This window comes from Poromitra crassiceps, assembly GCF_964638095.1.
Source record: "Poromitra crassiceps genome assembly, chromosome: 1".
Taxonomy (NCBI): domain Eukaryota; kingdom Metazoa; phylum Chordata; class Actinopteri; order Beryciformes; family Melamphaidae; genus Poromitra; species Poromitra crassiceps.
In genome coordinates this window covers 83,983,842-84,001,146 of record NC_139623.1, presented here as the reverse complement: position 1 = coordinate 84,001,146, position 17,305 = coordinate 83,983,842, and the positions used below count along the sequence as shown (strand labels likewise).

General features: G+C 42.9%; 1 protein-coding gene across 1 annotated transcript in view; it reads right to left on the bottom strand.

Annotated features, from left to right (window-relative positions):
• Nucleotides 1-17,305, bottom strand: part of igsf9bb (immunoglobulin superfamily, member 9Bb) — a gene marked incomplete at both ends in the record, with an annotated part of 258,140 nt that overhangs the window by 53,192 nt on the left and 187,643 nt on the right. Inside the window, 4 exons of the mRNA XM_083640982.1 lie at nucleotides 3,725-3,951; nucleotides 5,260-5,435; nucleotides 15,086-15,209; nucleotides 16,690-16,840. Of these exons, the coding sequence (XP_083497108.1) occupies nucleotides 3,725-3,951; nucleotides 5,260-5,435; nucleotides 15,086-15,209; nucleotides 16,690-16,840 (678 nt within the window). The remainder of the gene's footprint in view (nucleotides 1-3,724; nucleotides 3,952-5,259; nucleotides 5,436-15,085; nucleotides 15,210-16,689; nucleotides 16,841-17,305) is intronic.

Below are 17,305 nucleotides of genomic sequence, written 5' to 3'. Positions count from 1 at the left end.
TGGGCGAGGTGTACACACGTTGCTTAACGTTCCAGCGTGCATAATCTAATCATTCGCGCACATCAAAACAAACTGGTGAAATTATCTTGTGATAAGAGCGGTATGTCTGCTTCATGTGTGGGCGTGCCGATTCCCCCCCCTCCCCTCTCTGCTCGCTCTCTGGCCAGTCCTTCAGTCCTCCTCCAGTCAGCAGCCCGACAGGGACACAGACAGCGAAAATGGCAGCGGCTTGTTCTGAGAGTCTTGCAAGCCGCCCAACGCTTGTAGAGAAAGCAGATGCACGAAGCGAAATGTGGAAGTATTTTGCTTACGTTGCCGACAGCGAAGGCAAGCCCCTGGACACATCAAACGAAGCCAGTCTGTAAAAAGTGCTTCAACGCGACGCAGGTGAACGGATAAACATCGAAGGCTATTTCTCTCCGACAGGGATCCCAACTTCTTCAAAGATTTCAGTTCAAAGACTGGTTAGCGAATGTGAAGGATACAACATACATGCCCTCTTAAGTCAAACGAGTGTCATTTATTGTGTGACAAGCAAACTTATTTCACCATCAGAGTTTTGCCGCCTCTTGCAGCTTCTTGCTTTTCAGAGTGTAAACAATCAAATAATAAACTCCTTCAAATTTTTTCAGATTACAATGTGTGACATCATTTGAAAGCTTAGAGTCTGCAGTTTCTGTTAGGGTTGCTGTGAGACATGTGGATTTAGGTGCGTATACGTAATGTCCAAGACACACTTGGTAACTGAAGTCTCGATAACTAGGAACGCTGTAGCACTTGATAGCTGAGTCTGCAAGGTTCGAAAGATGGGAACTGTTGCAGAAGGTTGTCGTGAGGTTAGTCTATGAACAACTACAGAGGACCTGCAGAGCACACCCTTATAGGTCCCGACTATGACATCACACTGCGTAGTGACATCATCCGTAAGGCCATCAGAGACATGATTTAAGACGCTTATGAATCATGACATCATCACCGTCTGCGACATCATCAGTGATCTATGACATCATAGTAGGAATGATGACATCATCCTAACAGTTTCAGAATATGTAAAAAACTGAAAAATGACCTCGGCCTACTTGTGGGTCGAAACGCCAGGAGCTGTCACAATAGCAGGTCTTAGCGCAAAAAATCCCACTACGCCAGGCGTACGCCTGAGCGCACACAGTATTCTCCGCGCAGTGCAGGAAATCCTCACTTGGATACATTACGCACGGCATGGATGTCACTCTCTCTCCAACACCTCGCGCGCGCGCACACTCTTTCCTCTTCAGAATGCCACATTGATTTTCAACTATAGCCTACATTGCAGAAAAAAACACAACTTGATTTAAAAATGAGAATTCGTTTGTCATGGTTTTATTAGGCTACATAATTCCCGACCATACAGGTATGTTGTGTGAGGTAAAGAGTAGATTGCTTTTGAGAAAGTTGTGCCGGCCAGTAGGCTATACATTAACTCTTTCCCTGCAATTGCACCATGCAACAATAGCTTAACCCGAGTGGACAATTCTGATATAGGCTATTGAAATAGGCTAGAATTAAAATCTCACGCATCCCTACCCTATTAAAGAAACAAATATTTTTAAATGTGTATGTTATAGCCTATATGAACGAAACAAAATGGATCGTTCCATCAGCATACATTTTCGTTAGTTTCTAATAGTTTATCTGAATCCGAATTCTCTCCCTCTCTCTTCCCTCTCTTTCTCTCTCTCTCTCACTCTGTCACTCTGCTTGCCAACGGCACACAGCAAGAAAGAAGCTGCTGTCACAGACGTGACTATGGCTTTTAAGGGGAGTGGACTGGACATGATCTCAGACATGTGAATACTGTTTTGGGCATAAACACGCCTATATGGAGGTTTTGCGCAAGATGACGTGAAGCGCAGTGGGCCGACAAGCCCTCAATTAGGGCTTTGCGCGGCGCTATTCCAGCGCAAAAAGGCAAATTCTGGGCCATTCGGCTGCCAGCCAAGATCCTTGGCAGATTAAATAAAGATAAAACAGAAGCTTAACTTAAAGTCGAGCTGAAATGAAAAATGACTTTTTAACTATTTCAGATCACATCCCTGGTCATAGAGTGCACCTATTTAACAATGTATGCCAAAAGATTCACAAAAATCTAATTTCTGTTTTTTTTTACATCAAAAGTCAACCATGTTGTCTTCATTCATAACGAAATCTACAGTGTGCTTATGTCAGCTAGTATTATCAAATTAATATCACGACATGACAGCTGTCAATTAATCTTTATGGTGAATGCGAGGCGAGCAGTCGAGTGGACCCAGGCAACTGCCTCGGTCGGAACAGAGGAAGAAAGCAGTCTAAATAATGTATTTTACGGGAAAATCTAAAACTTACCAGTCATGTCTATGTACAAATACAACATAATGTAAATACAGCGCAATGGACTGAAGCGGCCCACGAGCCGCAGTAAACAGCGATATTCCTGGAATGTGAGTTAACGAGCCAATTACATGTCCTTTGCATCTACATTACATTACATTACATTTACATTATGTCATTAAGCAGATGCTTTTGTCCAAAGCGACTTACAGACACTGACTTACAATATCACACTTTTTTTAATGAAGACATTACCATTCGTTTTGTTTTTATGTTACATACTTATTGGCTAAGTATATTAACATTTCTAGGCTAGCAAGTCTGCCCATGTAGGCAGCCATGTTGCCTGCTTGGAATTATTTTCTTCTCCCTCATCCCAGACACGCCCACTTTTCAAAGGTCAAATCAAACTCCTCCACACGCCATATCCTGCAACTCTACCCTGTTTCACTCAAAATTCATCACGATAAGGAGTCACATACTGTCCAGATGGCATTTCAGCTTCACTTTAATGATGTCTTGGACTATTTTCAATAATGAAGACTACTTAACAGCAACGCGCAGTTCTCGTCATATCACAGTGCACGCCCCCTTTCTTTGAGGTTGTACAACCCATTCATTGTTAGGCTCGCCCCCTTTCTCTGATGCTGTCCCCTCATCCATTCACAGTTTACCACACATGTGGCAATAACCAATCAGCCCAAGGTATTCCTCTCCAGCTGATCCCAATCACCTAATCAGCATAGTATATCAGGGTCCATGTTTTACTCTGTTTGCTATGTGCTGTGTATGTGCCATGTGTCATTCTCAGTTGCTGATCATCATCGCTGAAGCAGTTGTTTTCACCCCACCTCCTCCCCTGACCACCACCATCGTCATGACTCCTGATTGAATAATTCCCTATGGGGGATTTCCTATTCTATTCTTCACTGATGACGCCCTCTCATCATCTCAGGAGAGAACGCCAAAATGAATTGTTGTATCATTAAAGCTTGTTATACTTTCTACTAGTCTCTCATTATTGAAATATACTTAAACCAATTCAACCTCTTAATAAACATTATAGATATCTATATATAGATATTCTCTAAAGCAGGAGTTCCCAAATTTTCTCATCTTGAGACCCAAAAGATAAATTTTTGTGTCTCCCTGGGACCCAAACTCACAAAAAACATATGGTAATGAGTTGCCATGATGACCAGTTGGCAAACCCACCCCCCACGGGTCCGCGACCCAAATTGGGTCCCAACCCATCGTTTGGGAAACACTGCTCTAAAGTTCAGTTCTTTGATATGACAGCCGGCTGGCAGCCAAAGGGGCCTTCAGCTGGGAGCAGCAAGTGAATATTGCTGCCACTGTAAGTCCAGTCTTTTACCTGGATGAGGTCTCTAGCGAGCAGCTCCGTCTCCCCAGCAGGTACGCTGTCGTCCAGGACGTCCCATCGCTCCCCCAAGCGGAACTCCATGACGTAATGCTGGATAGGTGCTGTGTGATTGGCAGGCGGCATCCAGGTGAGCAGGACGCCCTGCTGCGTGCGATTGGCTGTGAGGCACCGTGGTGGGGTAAGCAGCACCAATGGTTCAGGGGTACTTATAGGAAATACTGGAAGAAAGGATTGGGGTTGAGAACTTTGGGATCAGTCCCATGGCAACAGTTTATCAGCTGTACCATCATGTTCAGTATGTGATATCAGTTCCACCAGCAAGATACCAATGAACGCCAAGTGAATCATGTTTGATACATATTTCAGTTACCAGTTTTTGAGACCTCACATGATCAGTGTGACCCCCCCCTCCCACCCCCCTCGCGCCCGATAAACCTGATGTATTCACCTTATGTAGCCACACCCATTTGACCCGGTTGTTTGGTCGTGTCATGACTTCCGGCAAAAAAAAAGAAAAAGGCCGGCTGCTCCAATATCATCTAACTCTGAATTAACTAATAATTTAGCCAATTGTATGTAACATACCAAATAAAAGCAAACGGCAATGTCTAAGAAGAATGCAATGCCATGTAACTGGCTCGTTAATTCTCGTATTCCAGGGAATTACGTTAACGTCTGCAGGTCTTAAGTGGCTCGCGCTGCGCTCGGAAGAGAGAAAACCATCTGAAGCTTTCTTTGTTGGAGTCCAGGTATGTTTTACAAGAAAGTGCTCGTCATTGTCGACGATAACGTTATCTGACCTGGCTAACAGTGGATACTCCGCTTGCTTGCTGTGTACCAAGCTCAAAGTAGTAGGCTACGTTCTTTGTTTTACCCCCTGCACTGTCCGCTACAAAAACAACGTTCTTCTTCTGACGTTCTTTTGTAGGGTTAAATACAAATTGGCCCAGCAGTTTTCTTGTAATCCTGCTAACAGACAATCAAATGGACAAACGGGGCCGAAAACATACCCTCCTTAGCGGAGGCAAATATTAGCATGTTAACCATTCTATATTATGTGCTTTAACCCGTGGACAGCCTTACACAAGATTTATAAATCTGAATACAAGTTGGAAACACTAGGTAGCACTTGGAAGCTCGGGATTTCTCTATCTTTTCAACAAAATTATAATATCAGGGCCAAGAAAATAACATATGCTAAATCATATGTACAACAACAACTTTATGTTACCCTGACATACTGTATATCTTCTCTTGGCTTTGGGGCCTTCTGCAGTACCGTACTTTCATGTTATTGCTGTGGAGATGGAAAGGCAGTGGGAATAAGCCACTTAACGCTTATTGGGAAATTCAAATTGAAAGGGAAGGTTTTCTGGTGAATACGTTTTATTTTTGTCAGCAAAGAATATCGTTTAGGTCATTTGCAGGGTAAAACATTGGCCGTTATTACCTAGGTTGCATGTCTGCCAAAGCCATTTTATTATTGGATCTCCTTGTCCCAGTTGAGCGGTAGTGAGTGTGCTCACCTAGTGTGTTCACAGTGACAACCTCGCTGAAGGGGCCTGTGCCAAGCTTGTTTTGGGCCAGGACGCTGAACTGGTACGCTGTCTCTGGCTCCAGGCCGGGCACCACCAACCAGCCCTGGCCTCCAGGCACGGGTATGGAAAGCCAGTCATGTGGACCTAAACGCTCCCTCTTCAGCCTGTCGAGGACGTGGGTTGAGAGAGGCGGGAGGGATACAAAAAAATAACATAAGAAATGAGTGGTGAGGAAGATGACGCTATGTGATACTGGGAGTCTTTATGTTAGATCCAGGTACAAGTCTACATCGTATTGGAAACTGGACAGTATTACAGTAGAACAACATTTTAGTGGTGTACAAAAGTCTCTTGAATCACTGCTGGTCCCATCGTTGCTGTAACAACACATACTGTACTGTACTTGTCATTTCAACACATCGTTGCTGTAACAACACATACTGTACTGTACTGTAACAACACATACTCTACTGTACTGTAACAAGACACACTGTACTGTACTTGTCATTTCAACACATCGTTGCTGTAACAACACATACTGTACTGTACTTGTCATTTCAACACATCGTTGCTGTAACAACACATACTGTACTGTACTGTAACAACACATACTCTACTGTACTGTAACAAGACACACTGTACTGTACTTGTCATTTCAACACATCGTTGCTGTAACAACACATACTGTACTGTACTGTAACAACACATACTGTACTGTACTGTAACAAGACACACTGTACTGTACTTGTCATTTCAACACATCGTTGCTGTAACAACACATACTGTACTTTACTGTAACAACACATACTGTACTGTACTGTAACAACACATACTGTACTGTACTGTAACAAGACACACTGTACTGTACTTGTCATTTCAACACATCGTTGCTGTAACAACACATACTGTACTGTACTGTAACAACACATACTGTACTGTAACAACACATACTGTACTGTACTTGTCATTTCAACACATCGTTGCTGTAACAACACATACTGTACTGTACTGTAACAAGACATACTGTACTGTACTGTAACAACACATACTGTACTGTAACAACACATACTGTACTGTACTTGTCATTTCAACACATCGTTGCTGTAACAACACATACTGTACTGTACTGTAACAACACATACTGTACTGTACTGTAACAACACGTACTGTACTGTAACAAGACATACTGTACTGTACTGTAACAACACATACTGTACTGTACTTGTCATTTCAACACATTTTTGCTGTAACAACACATACTGTACTGTACTGCAGGGCTGGTGACTGCGCCCGTTTTACTCGCATATGCGACTAAAAATAGAACAGTGCGAATTGTAAAATGCCTTTTGGGGCATGTGTGCGAGTACAGAATTCGACCTTCAATATATATGTATTTTTTTCCAGAGCCTTAAAAATCAAAATCAGAACGGCATTAAAGTTGAGAGCCTGTGTCCCAGTTCACTTGAAGGCAACACAGCGTTGCCTTGAACCAATGGTGACTGATGAAAAAAAGCACGTGATCTCTCGTCAGCGGAAAAACAAGCAGCTTGCAGCTTGCTCCCAGTGCGCCACAGAAAAAATGTCTAGCCGTCCTCATACGTCCAAAGTGTGGGAGCATTTCACCCACAATAATGTGAAGTGCAAAATCTGCTAAATAAGCTGAACTCGCTTATCATGGCAGAACGAGTATGATGCACGAGCATCTCAAAAGGAAGCACGTTGTGGCGAATGCAGATGAAGGCTAATTAGCTTGTTAGCTCACTGGCAACCGCAACGTTAAGTTTGAGCTGCTAACGTTAGCTATTGGCTAACGATATTAACGTTAAAAGCCTGCTGTAACGTCATCATAGCAACGTTAAGCTCATGTGTTGCTGACGGGAATACTGGAAACCTCATTTTACTCCGCAGTTTGCACTCTACTTACTACATTTAAAAATGTGTTTGATGATGCCTGAGAAGACTGAAACAATTTATTTTTGTTGATATTTTGGTTGCATACATAGTGAATAGTTTTTGGTTCCATCTCCATTCCACGTAGTAGTGCCCTAATTTTATTTTGCATTATTCATTCAATGGATATAGTACTGTACATATTTCATTGCACTATATGTTTTCAATTTCAATGTGTACTATTTTTCAGTTTTGCAATTTGCACTATATTACATTTATTACATGCAAGTACATTGATGCCAGAAATAAATATTCTGCTACATGCTCTAAACTTTAAAGTTCATGAAAATATTATTTTTGAGTGAATTATCATCTTGTCTTTATTTTTATTTGGCACATGCTTAAAACAACTTGAAGCTAAATTTAGAAGCTGATGATAGCTAAATCAGAGTGATTGAGTCAACTATCAAAATAATAATTTGTGGCAGCCCTAATTTAAAGAGAGAGAGTAGTCATAGTGCCCAGTGCCCACGGAAGTCCACAATGCTTGCGAGCCTGCGAGGTAATAACGTAGGCTACTAGCCTACTTTTTTATGAAAGACTATTTTCATTTAAGCTCCTGAAATGGACCAAGTGATGCTCGTAAGAATAGTGCTGCTCTGTTTATTCTCAACAGAAAAACTACCTGCATCTCTCTTTCTCCCCCCCTCCCTCACGTGTCGGGGAGGGCGAGCTACGGCTGCATGTAAACGGGAATATTTGTGGATTATTCATTTAGTCGGAATATTGTCATTTTCCGAATATGGGCAAAAAGCGGAATATTGTGTGCATGTAAACGTAGCCACTGAAGCCACATGTACTCTCCTCTCTAGATTACGCTCTCTGCACTCTCTCTGCAGCCCGCACACGTCTAGGATTGATTATTTTATTTTATTTATTTTATTTGTATTCTCTCTGCACTCTTGTTCTACAGGTTTGTGAATTTAATTTGAGGAATGTAATGTGCCGTTTTGAAAATATACCTCAGTTGCACATGAATTCACTTTAAAACGTAGTGTACGTTTCATATTCAAATAAATGTTATTTGTTTAAAAATGTCTCCTAATATCCCTTTATTAAGGAGAAACGCATTATTTAATAAATTTTTTATCATGCCCCTAAAATTCTTTGTGTGCTCCTAGTTTCTTCAACTTAGGGGCACACGTGCTCCTTCTGAAAATGCTAAGTGACCAGCCCTGCTGTACTGTAACAAGACACCCTGTACTGTACTGTAACAACACATACTGTACTGTACTTGTCATTTCAACACATCGTTGCTGTAACAACACATACTGTACTGTACTATAACAAGACATACTGTACTGCACTGTAACAACACATACTGTACTGTACTGTAACAACACATACTGTACTGTAACAACACATACTGTACTGTACTTGTCATTTCAACACATCGTTGCTGTAACAACACATACTGTACTGTACTATAACAAGACATACTGTACTGCACTGTAACAACACATACTGTACTGTACTGTAACAACACATACTGTACTGTAACAACACATACTGTAGCCTACTGTACTTGTCATTTCAACACATCGTTGCTGTAACAACACATACTGTACTGTACTGTAACAACACATACTGTACTGTAACAACACATACTGAACTGTACTGTAACAACACATATTGTACTGTACTGTACTTGTCATTTCAACACATCGTTGCTGTAACACATACTGTACTGTACTGTAACAACACATACTGTACTGTACTGTAACAACACATACTGTACTGTACTGTAACAACACATACTGTACTGTACTGTAACAACACATACTGTACTATACTGTAACAACACATACTGTACTTGTCATTTAAGGAACACTTGAACACATGACATTTTGACAGTTCACCTCTTTCACAACATTTCTTTCACTTGATGGTAATAAGCCCATGCTGCGCTCAGCTGTGCAGTTTGCTCATGCCACAGATTCAGCATTGACTGTAAGGGATCTCCAAAGAAAGCAGAAAACTCTATGCAAATGCATGCAATATATGTTTTATTAGTGTCCATTCAAACTGTTGCTTGTTGATCTTGATTTCTATTTACTTTAAACAGATACCTGAAACACCTATTTATGGTAAAAGAGGTACAATGGAGCATGCCATAAGAGCGTAAAGATGCAGTAGCATGTTTAAACACTAGGGGCCTATCTTCGCAAAAGCGGTAATTTAGCGTTTGCGCTCGTTTTACGCACTAAATACCCCGTTGCGCTTGAGCGCACCATAATCTCCGTGCTGCGCAGCGCAGTGCAAAGTAAAATTCCTTTTGGATATGTCATTACGCACAGCCTTGCCACGCCAGGACATCAAATTCTGCTGCTAAAATTGTGTATTAGCAGATAATTCATTGAGGCAATCAACTATAACTCACTGAGAAACTTTTATCACATCGCAAAGAAGGAAATTAATTGAGAAAATTTGTTGGACAATGGTGGACATAGGCTATTCACCTTCACCTATCCCATAACCCGGAGGGTCGTTGGCACCACAGACGATCTGTCAACAAGCTCTCTCCATCTCTCTCTGTCCTCGGCATGAGTGAGTCCACTCTATTACGCATGGAGAGAATTACAGCATATTGCATGCCTCGCGCAAACAGCGATTGGGAGACGGGAATCCAATTGGTTTTTATTGATGTAACGCCCAGGCATTGCCTGGCCACACCTGTGAATAATTCTGGTACCTAAGACTGCCCAAATCCCGTTTGCGCTGGCATTTTGGGGGCGCAGATGATTTGGCACTGCTCTAATTTGCATCTGCGGCATTTGCCGTGAACGTTTCTGCATCCCCGCCGAGAATTGCATCCCCACCATATTTTGGGGCTGTTTTAACTTAGAAAACAGGGAGGTCACGTCACAATTATATCACTTTTAAACAGTTACATTTCTGTATAAATCATTACAATATGCTCCCGTGAGGTGGGGATGCATTTAGCTGCTGCCAGGCGGGGGTGCAAAACTCGGTATAACACCTGGACACGTGCGCAAGGTGGACTGCTATCTTCCCTGCCTTAAGGCACATGCAAACAGGTGCACAAGCGCAAATAGGGGATATCGCCTGTACCAAAATACCTAGACAATGATGCCCTAAGACATCATTGTCAAATTGATAGTGATACTTTGGTATAATTGCTGTAAACAAATGATTGTGGAGATAATTGTTAGTCTCTATGGCATGTCGGTGGAATAGTACTTAGTATTGGCTGTGTAAATTCACATGTCAGATCTGAGCCTATAACTTATAATAGCACAGCAGGCTATCGGTTATCTGGTGTTGATATTCAATTGTAGGATGTCTGTAGCAGAGTCCAGTGGAGCTATCTGAAGATTATTTATCTCATTGCAGTGGCTGGCTTGCCAACAGTTAGACACATTTTTTAGTACAAGATTGGTGACATAAACCCAGGACACCAAACACTCTTATGCACACACAACCAACACCTACCATACAAGAGTATCATTCCTGATTGACTGGTTTTAGGTTTAGATACCATGAACATTAACTTGTAGCAAATGTAGTCTTACATGGCCAGACTAGATATTCAGTGATAAGACGGCTCTATCTTCCCGACCGCGGTAATTTTGCGTTAGCGCCCGTTTTGCCCTGGAATAGCACCGCGCAAAGCCCTAATTGTGGGCGTGTCGGCCCGCTGCGCTTCACGTCATCTCAGCGCAAAGAGAGAGAGAGAGAGAAAAGAGAGAGAGAGGGGGGGGGGACGAGAGAGGGAAGAGAGAGAGGGCCGCCGCGCAATTACGCAGTGATGTCCCAAAGCGTGCGCTTACTGTAATTATACGTTTCGTTCTCAAACAGTGGTCCGCGGGCGCCCCCTAGTGGTCCGCGAGTAGATTTATATATTTTTCCTTTTCTTTTACCTCCCACTATCCAATCAGAGAAATGTTTACATTTTCTGGGAAACTCAAGGTCAGATCACGATGCATGGACTATATGTATTTTTTCACACCGAATCCAATGCCACCAGCACTCTCTCCGACTTACGGTTGTGGAGATACGTCCACTCTGCCTGCAGAGCTACAGGAGAGAGACAGAGTACAGCGGGTGGTTGGGAGTTCCAAGTTACTGGGCCCTATTCTCCCACAGGCCTTCGGCGCTAAAACGGGCCTTAAACGCAAAAAAACGTGCCTTGCACCTGCTTCGGGAAGATATCAATATGGCTTTACGCTGCCAAATGCGCTTTAGGCCGAATGGGCGTGGCGCAGTCCCAGAATGGGCCAGAATGGGCGTGTCGGCCTTAAATCTCGGCGTACTGATATCTTCCCACCTGGCGTAAATTTAGCGCTTTGCGCTTTTGAAAACCAGGCCTATTCAGTGCGCCAGTTGCAAGGAGCGCTCTTCTGCCTCTCCTCTGTCACCCTTCTCTGTCTCTCTCTGAAACCAGGCCTATTCAGTGCGCCAGTGCTCTTCTGCCTCTTCTCTGTCACCCTTCTCTCTCTCTCTCTGACTCCCTCGCTTAGACAGGCACAACACACTTCCCATATAGGAAAAATAAGTTGTAAGTTGCCTGGCATGTCCCAGCATGCATTGTGCTTCTCCATTTCGCTACTAAATAGCAACCAAATGAGGCGAAATAGATATAAAAGGTCGATCTAAATTAATGCGTAATGGTAACACAACCTGCAATTGTACACATTTCAATATTGGACCAAATGAAACATCGAAATGAATACACCACCCTATGTGAAACATATATGTCCTCCTGGGCCTATATATATCTCTTGTGGATTTAACGTGATTTAGATAAGTGACAGCGGAACGCGCTGCGGAACGCGCTTCTACTGTCATGTGCTATACTGTGATGTCCGCTCCAATAACTTGGCCCTACTTCACATTTAGTTTTACAATAAAAACACATTTATGCAATGACTTTACATAATGTAGGGTATATTTATGTGCATCATTCTACCTGCAGCAGGGGAGAGAAAACGATATCTTTCTGGACAAACTTTCACCAATATAAAATTAATCTCATCATATAGGGATAGGCTATATTTTTCTAGCTGATGCCTTTAGAACATTCTTTTCACTTTGATCTTGCTATAGTGTAGCGTATTTACATGCTTGCAGTATTTAAATTGCAGTTAGATTGGTTTGAGAAGCATAATAATATGGAATAATAGCCTATATATGGAGACAGACAGACTGGATGAAGGGAGGGGGGGGGGGCAGAGCGCTTGGCTTTTGTCTGGTTTTGCTGGATCACTGGAATTGGAGCTTAAAAGGCAAGCGTGCGATTCGTTTATTGCACTTATCCAATGAGCATGACGGTGCATAATTTTACGCTTAAAAGGCGTGGTTGTAATGCTTTAGGCTGCGTGTAGCGCCAAGACCAAGATATCAAGTGCGCTGGTCCACGCCCACTGCGCCAGGCGCTCGGCGTAGAAACTAGGCCGATGCAACGATAGGGGCCACTGACTCAATTTCAGTAATTGCTGTCAGAATATAGAGCCATTTAACACTTATTTGAACACAAAAACATCACTGAATGCAACTTGAAGATGGCAAAAGATAGCCTATTTGACTTTGGCAACATTGTTCATTTATTGAACTTGAAAAAACTAAAGTAAATGGACTAACTAAAATAAATTACATATATATATTTTTTATATCGGTTATCTTGTTTTCATAATTGTGGGAAGCCAAAAATTAGATTAATTGTACTGCTATTTGTCATTTAATTAGCATGCAATTTGTAATTTACAGTTGAAGTAGTAGGCCTATTGTTTTTGGGGATGTTTTGGGAGTTAGGTGGTCCCCGAGTTTTTTTCATTGGTTTAAGTGGTCCTTGGTCTGAAAAAGTTTGAGAAACACTGATATAGGCTATAACATAGCCCTACACATCTAAAAATATTTGTTTCTTTAATAGGGTAGGATTGGAATGTGTGAGATTTTACTTCTAGCCTATTTCAATAGCCTGTGTCAGAATTGCTGTGGAGAAGCTGGTCTTGCATGCGTGTAATTGCAGGGAAAGAGGTTACTGTACTGGCCGGACACTACAGGTGTTGTGCCAAAAAGTGGATCGGTGCCCTGGGTGTTTTGGGCCGGCCGGCCAGGGTGGGGAGAGGCAGCTTGGCACAACACCGTCACAACTTTCTCAAAAATAATCTACTGTTACCTCACTGCACCACAAACCTGTATGGTCGGGAATTATGTAGCCTAATAAAACCATGACAAACGAATTCTCATTTTTAAATCAAGGTGTGTTTTTTTTCTGCAATGTAGGCTATAGTTGAAAATCAACGTGGCATTCCAAGGAGAGAAGAGTGTGTGCAGGCGCGAGTGGAGAGTGACATCCATGCCGTGCATAAATGGATCCAAGCAAGGATTTCCTGCACTGCACGGAGATGTGGAGACTGTCTGCGCTCAGGCGTACGTCTGCGTTTGCTCTAAGACCAGCTATTTCCTGGCGTTAAAATTGAGAGCACCCACGGCCCCTTTTTCTAACACATTGCGCTGGAACGCCTATTTTGGAATGGGCAACTCCCAAACCTCTCTTTGCGCTCGGCACATACCGACGGTATCTTCCCCACAGCGCTAAATGACACTTGCGTGAGACACATGATAGGCTAGAGGCCCACCGACACGCGCGGGCCACGCCTACACCTGTGTCATCCCAGCGCAAAACTGGACGGTGGAGGCAGACGATAGCAATAAGAGGCGCGCAAACGCAGCGCAAACGATAGCGCCGTACAACGATAGGGCCCTAATCAGACTGCTCGGATAGAGACATGGAAGATGACAAAGAGAAAAACAAAACTTCCAATGTACGGCCATGGCCATGTCTGTATTGCTCCGGCCCAACAATGCATTTTATACAGTCTGCAACACACATAATGACAGCAGTCACTAAGGGGGAGCTGTTTACACTATTAGGAGCAGTTTATAGTACAGCGATTCATGATCGCCTGACGAGCATCTCTGAACGTCAATTATTATTGTCGAACGGACATCGGCGATGGAATATGACCATGGCAGGTCGCAACCATCATAAATCACTGTAATATAAACTGCCCTTTACAACTGTAAAGGGCAGTTTCTAGTACTGTACTGTAAACGGCCCTTTACAACTGTAAAGGGTAGTTTCGAGTACTGTACTGTAAACTGCCTGTTACAACTGTAAAGGGTAGTTTCTAGTACTGTACTGTAAACTACCCCTTACAACTGTAAAGGGTAGTTTCTAGTACTGTACTGTACTGTAAACTGCCCTTTACAACTGTAAAGGGTAGTTTATAGTACAGCGAAAGGTACTGTATTCAATCGTTCCTGCTCCATGCATGCATTTCTGTATTGTAGAGCAGACCCTAAAGGCCTATGTCCACCAGCTGCGGTACGGTTCCGTGCAGCTGCCTGAACAGACCCACACCCATGTAATCTTGTCAGACGCATGCGGGAACCGACAAAAATAGAACAGGTGGGTACTGTATTTTTGCCATACCGTCTGTTTCAGCAGCGGTACCCGAGCCGCACAGAGACTTGAAGTAATCCAATCAGTAAATATAGAAATTAAACATTTTAACCCAGGTCTTTTCCCCCACAAAGCAGCGGCAAAGCAGCAGCAGCAGCAGCAGCAGCAGCAGCAGCAGCAGCAGCAGCAGCAGCAGCAGGGCAGAGAGGTCTGGGTCATGTTCAGTATACAGTAGTTGCAATTTAAGTTTAGAGATGAAAACCCACATTTTTAGGAGTCACACCTGATATACACATATTTCTAACTATGTTCGCACAACCGTCCTGAACACAACCCCGGGATGAAACAAAAAGAATATATATATATTTCTTGAAAGAACAGAGGAAGTATTGGAAGAAGAAAAAGCAGGAAGCAAAGCATGCTGGGATGACTCACACATGGCCGTACCAGACTGAGAATGTCTGCTGGAAGCCTCCATCGTAGCCCGCCTCCCAGGACACATTGGCCCAAGTGGCGGACGCCACCACATGGATATTGGTGGGGGCATGGGGGCTTGTGCCTGGAGGGGGGGAAGCAGAGGGAAAGGTGTTGCTAAAAGTGGCGTTTGTCATTAAGTGGCCTTGTTGTGCCACATTCACTTCACCTGTCAAGGAAGCCACTGAGAGTTGGGGCTAGTAACCAGTCACAACACATCCATTAACACAATGCAGCATCCAAGTATAAAGTAAGAACTAGCAAAAAAAAATATTCAAAAGTTTTTTTGTTTTTTTGTTTTTTTTTACTTTATTTTTAAGGTTTTTGTTTTAGAACAGTGTTTGCATCACATTCCAACATTTCTCCACATGAGTGACAGTTTTACAAATGCAAACTCACAAAATTAAAATAAAAAAACAACAACAACAAACTCTTAGTTTTTTAATAGTTAGCTTTGTGTTAAGTTATGTTGTTCGGTTACTTGTTCCAATCAGCTTCAGAAAGAGAGAGAAGTATAGAACGAAAAATAGAGAAAAAAAGGGAGCGAGACATACACATGTAATACATTCGATGTGAAAATACACATGGGCCAATGAGCTATTGTATGCTCATCATAGAAGCAGATGTAACAGTCAGCCAATCAGTCAGTCATTGTATTGCTTGGTTTTGAGTGTTAGAGAGAGTGTACAGTGGTCAATCAGTCAGTCATTGTATTGCTTGGTTTTGAGTGTTACACCTTGTTCACACAGGACGCCGACCGTAAGCAGAACTGAAGCTTGAAGCAGGCACAAGCTGAACGTACGCCTTACCGTTCACACAAGAAGCCTTCTCTTTTCCTCTCAGCGCCTACTCTCGCGCCTTGAAGCCGCCCACAACTCCCATTGACTTCACACGTCACGCTTGGAAAATCGGCGTCAATCCTGAGTGATCGCTGCAGCGTGGCGTGAGCGTGGCTTCGGCAAGGCGTCAGCGTGACACGCGCGCGAGTGGTGTGAACGGCTTCGCCTGTTAACAAGGACGCCTAAATGAAACTAGTGGGTTCAGCGTAGGTAGAACTTCGGTTGAGTGTTGCTTCGGCGTACTGTGTGAACGGGGGCTTAGGGAGTGTACAGTGGTCAGTAGGGAGGGTTGAAGGTTTGAAAACCGAACACCAGAGACTCTATTTAACTGAGGCATTCAAATGTGTCTCAAAATGCACCAGTGTGGTGCATGACCATTATTGATTGAGCCATTTCCATTTTTTGTGCAGGTGTTAATTTCAGGCCATGCTACCACCTGTTCCACCACAGTATGTGCACTACACACCCACATCAACACCCTCAACGGGATGAGAAGAACATTTCCTGCCTAAGAAAGCCCAAAAAAGGATCATTTCATAACTGATCATGGTGTAAAAAATACTTGATATTGAAAAAATATATATCGAAAGCTCCTAACATCCGAAATCTGTGAGTCTGTAAACTGCCATCCAGGGTGAAGAAGAGGGCAGGAAGGCCTGCTACCCTACCCTACGACGTGTGTGCGTGTGTGTGTGTGTGTGTGTGTGTGTGCTGCGTTTCGGATACCTATGACTAGGAGGTGCGTGCTGGCAGTGATGCTCGTGGCAACGTTGGTGGCGACACACTCCCACTCCCCATGGTCCTCCTTTGTGAGGGACTTGAACTGTAAGCTGCCTCTGGGCAGAACATTGTGCTTGCTTTTACTGGGCTTCCCTACCTAGAGAGAGAGAGAGAGAGAGAGAGAGAGAGAGAGAGAGAGAGAGAGAGAGAGAGAGAGAGAAATGTACATCCAATACAAAACAGGAAAACAAACAACTGGCCATACTGTACACAGTTTACCAGCAAGACAATATCTATTCAAAATCCCACAATAATATTGTTTTTGATACTTAACGTAGCACATTATGCAGATACACTAATAAACAGGAGGCATAAAGAATAGCTCATCACATAGTTTTCACTGAGTGAGATTAAAGAAGCGCCACAATCAAGGAAACAATTGAGTTGGTCTAATATGTTCGCTTGATTGCATCTTTTATGAAGACATCATTAAAATGTGATTAAAAACACCAAAAATGATATACAGTACAGCAGTTTGTGTAATTAAAATGGGAGTTCTCGCTTCAGCCTCAGTATTTAGAAATGAAGATGTCTATGATCCCAGTGATTTTATTTATTTATT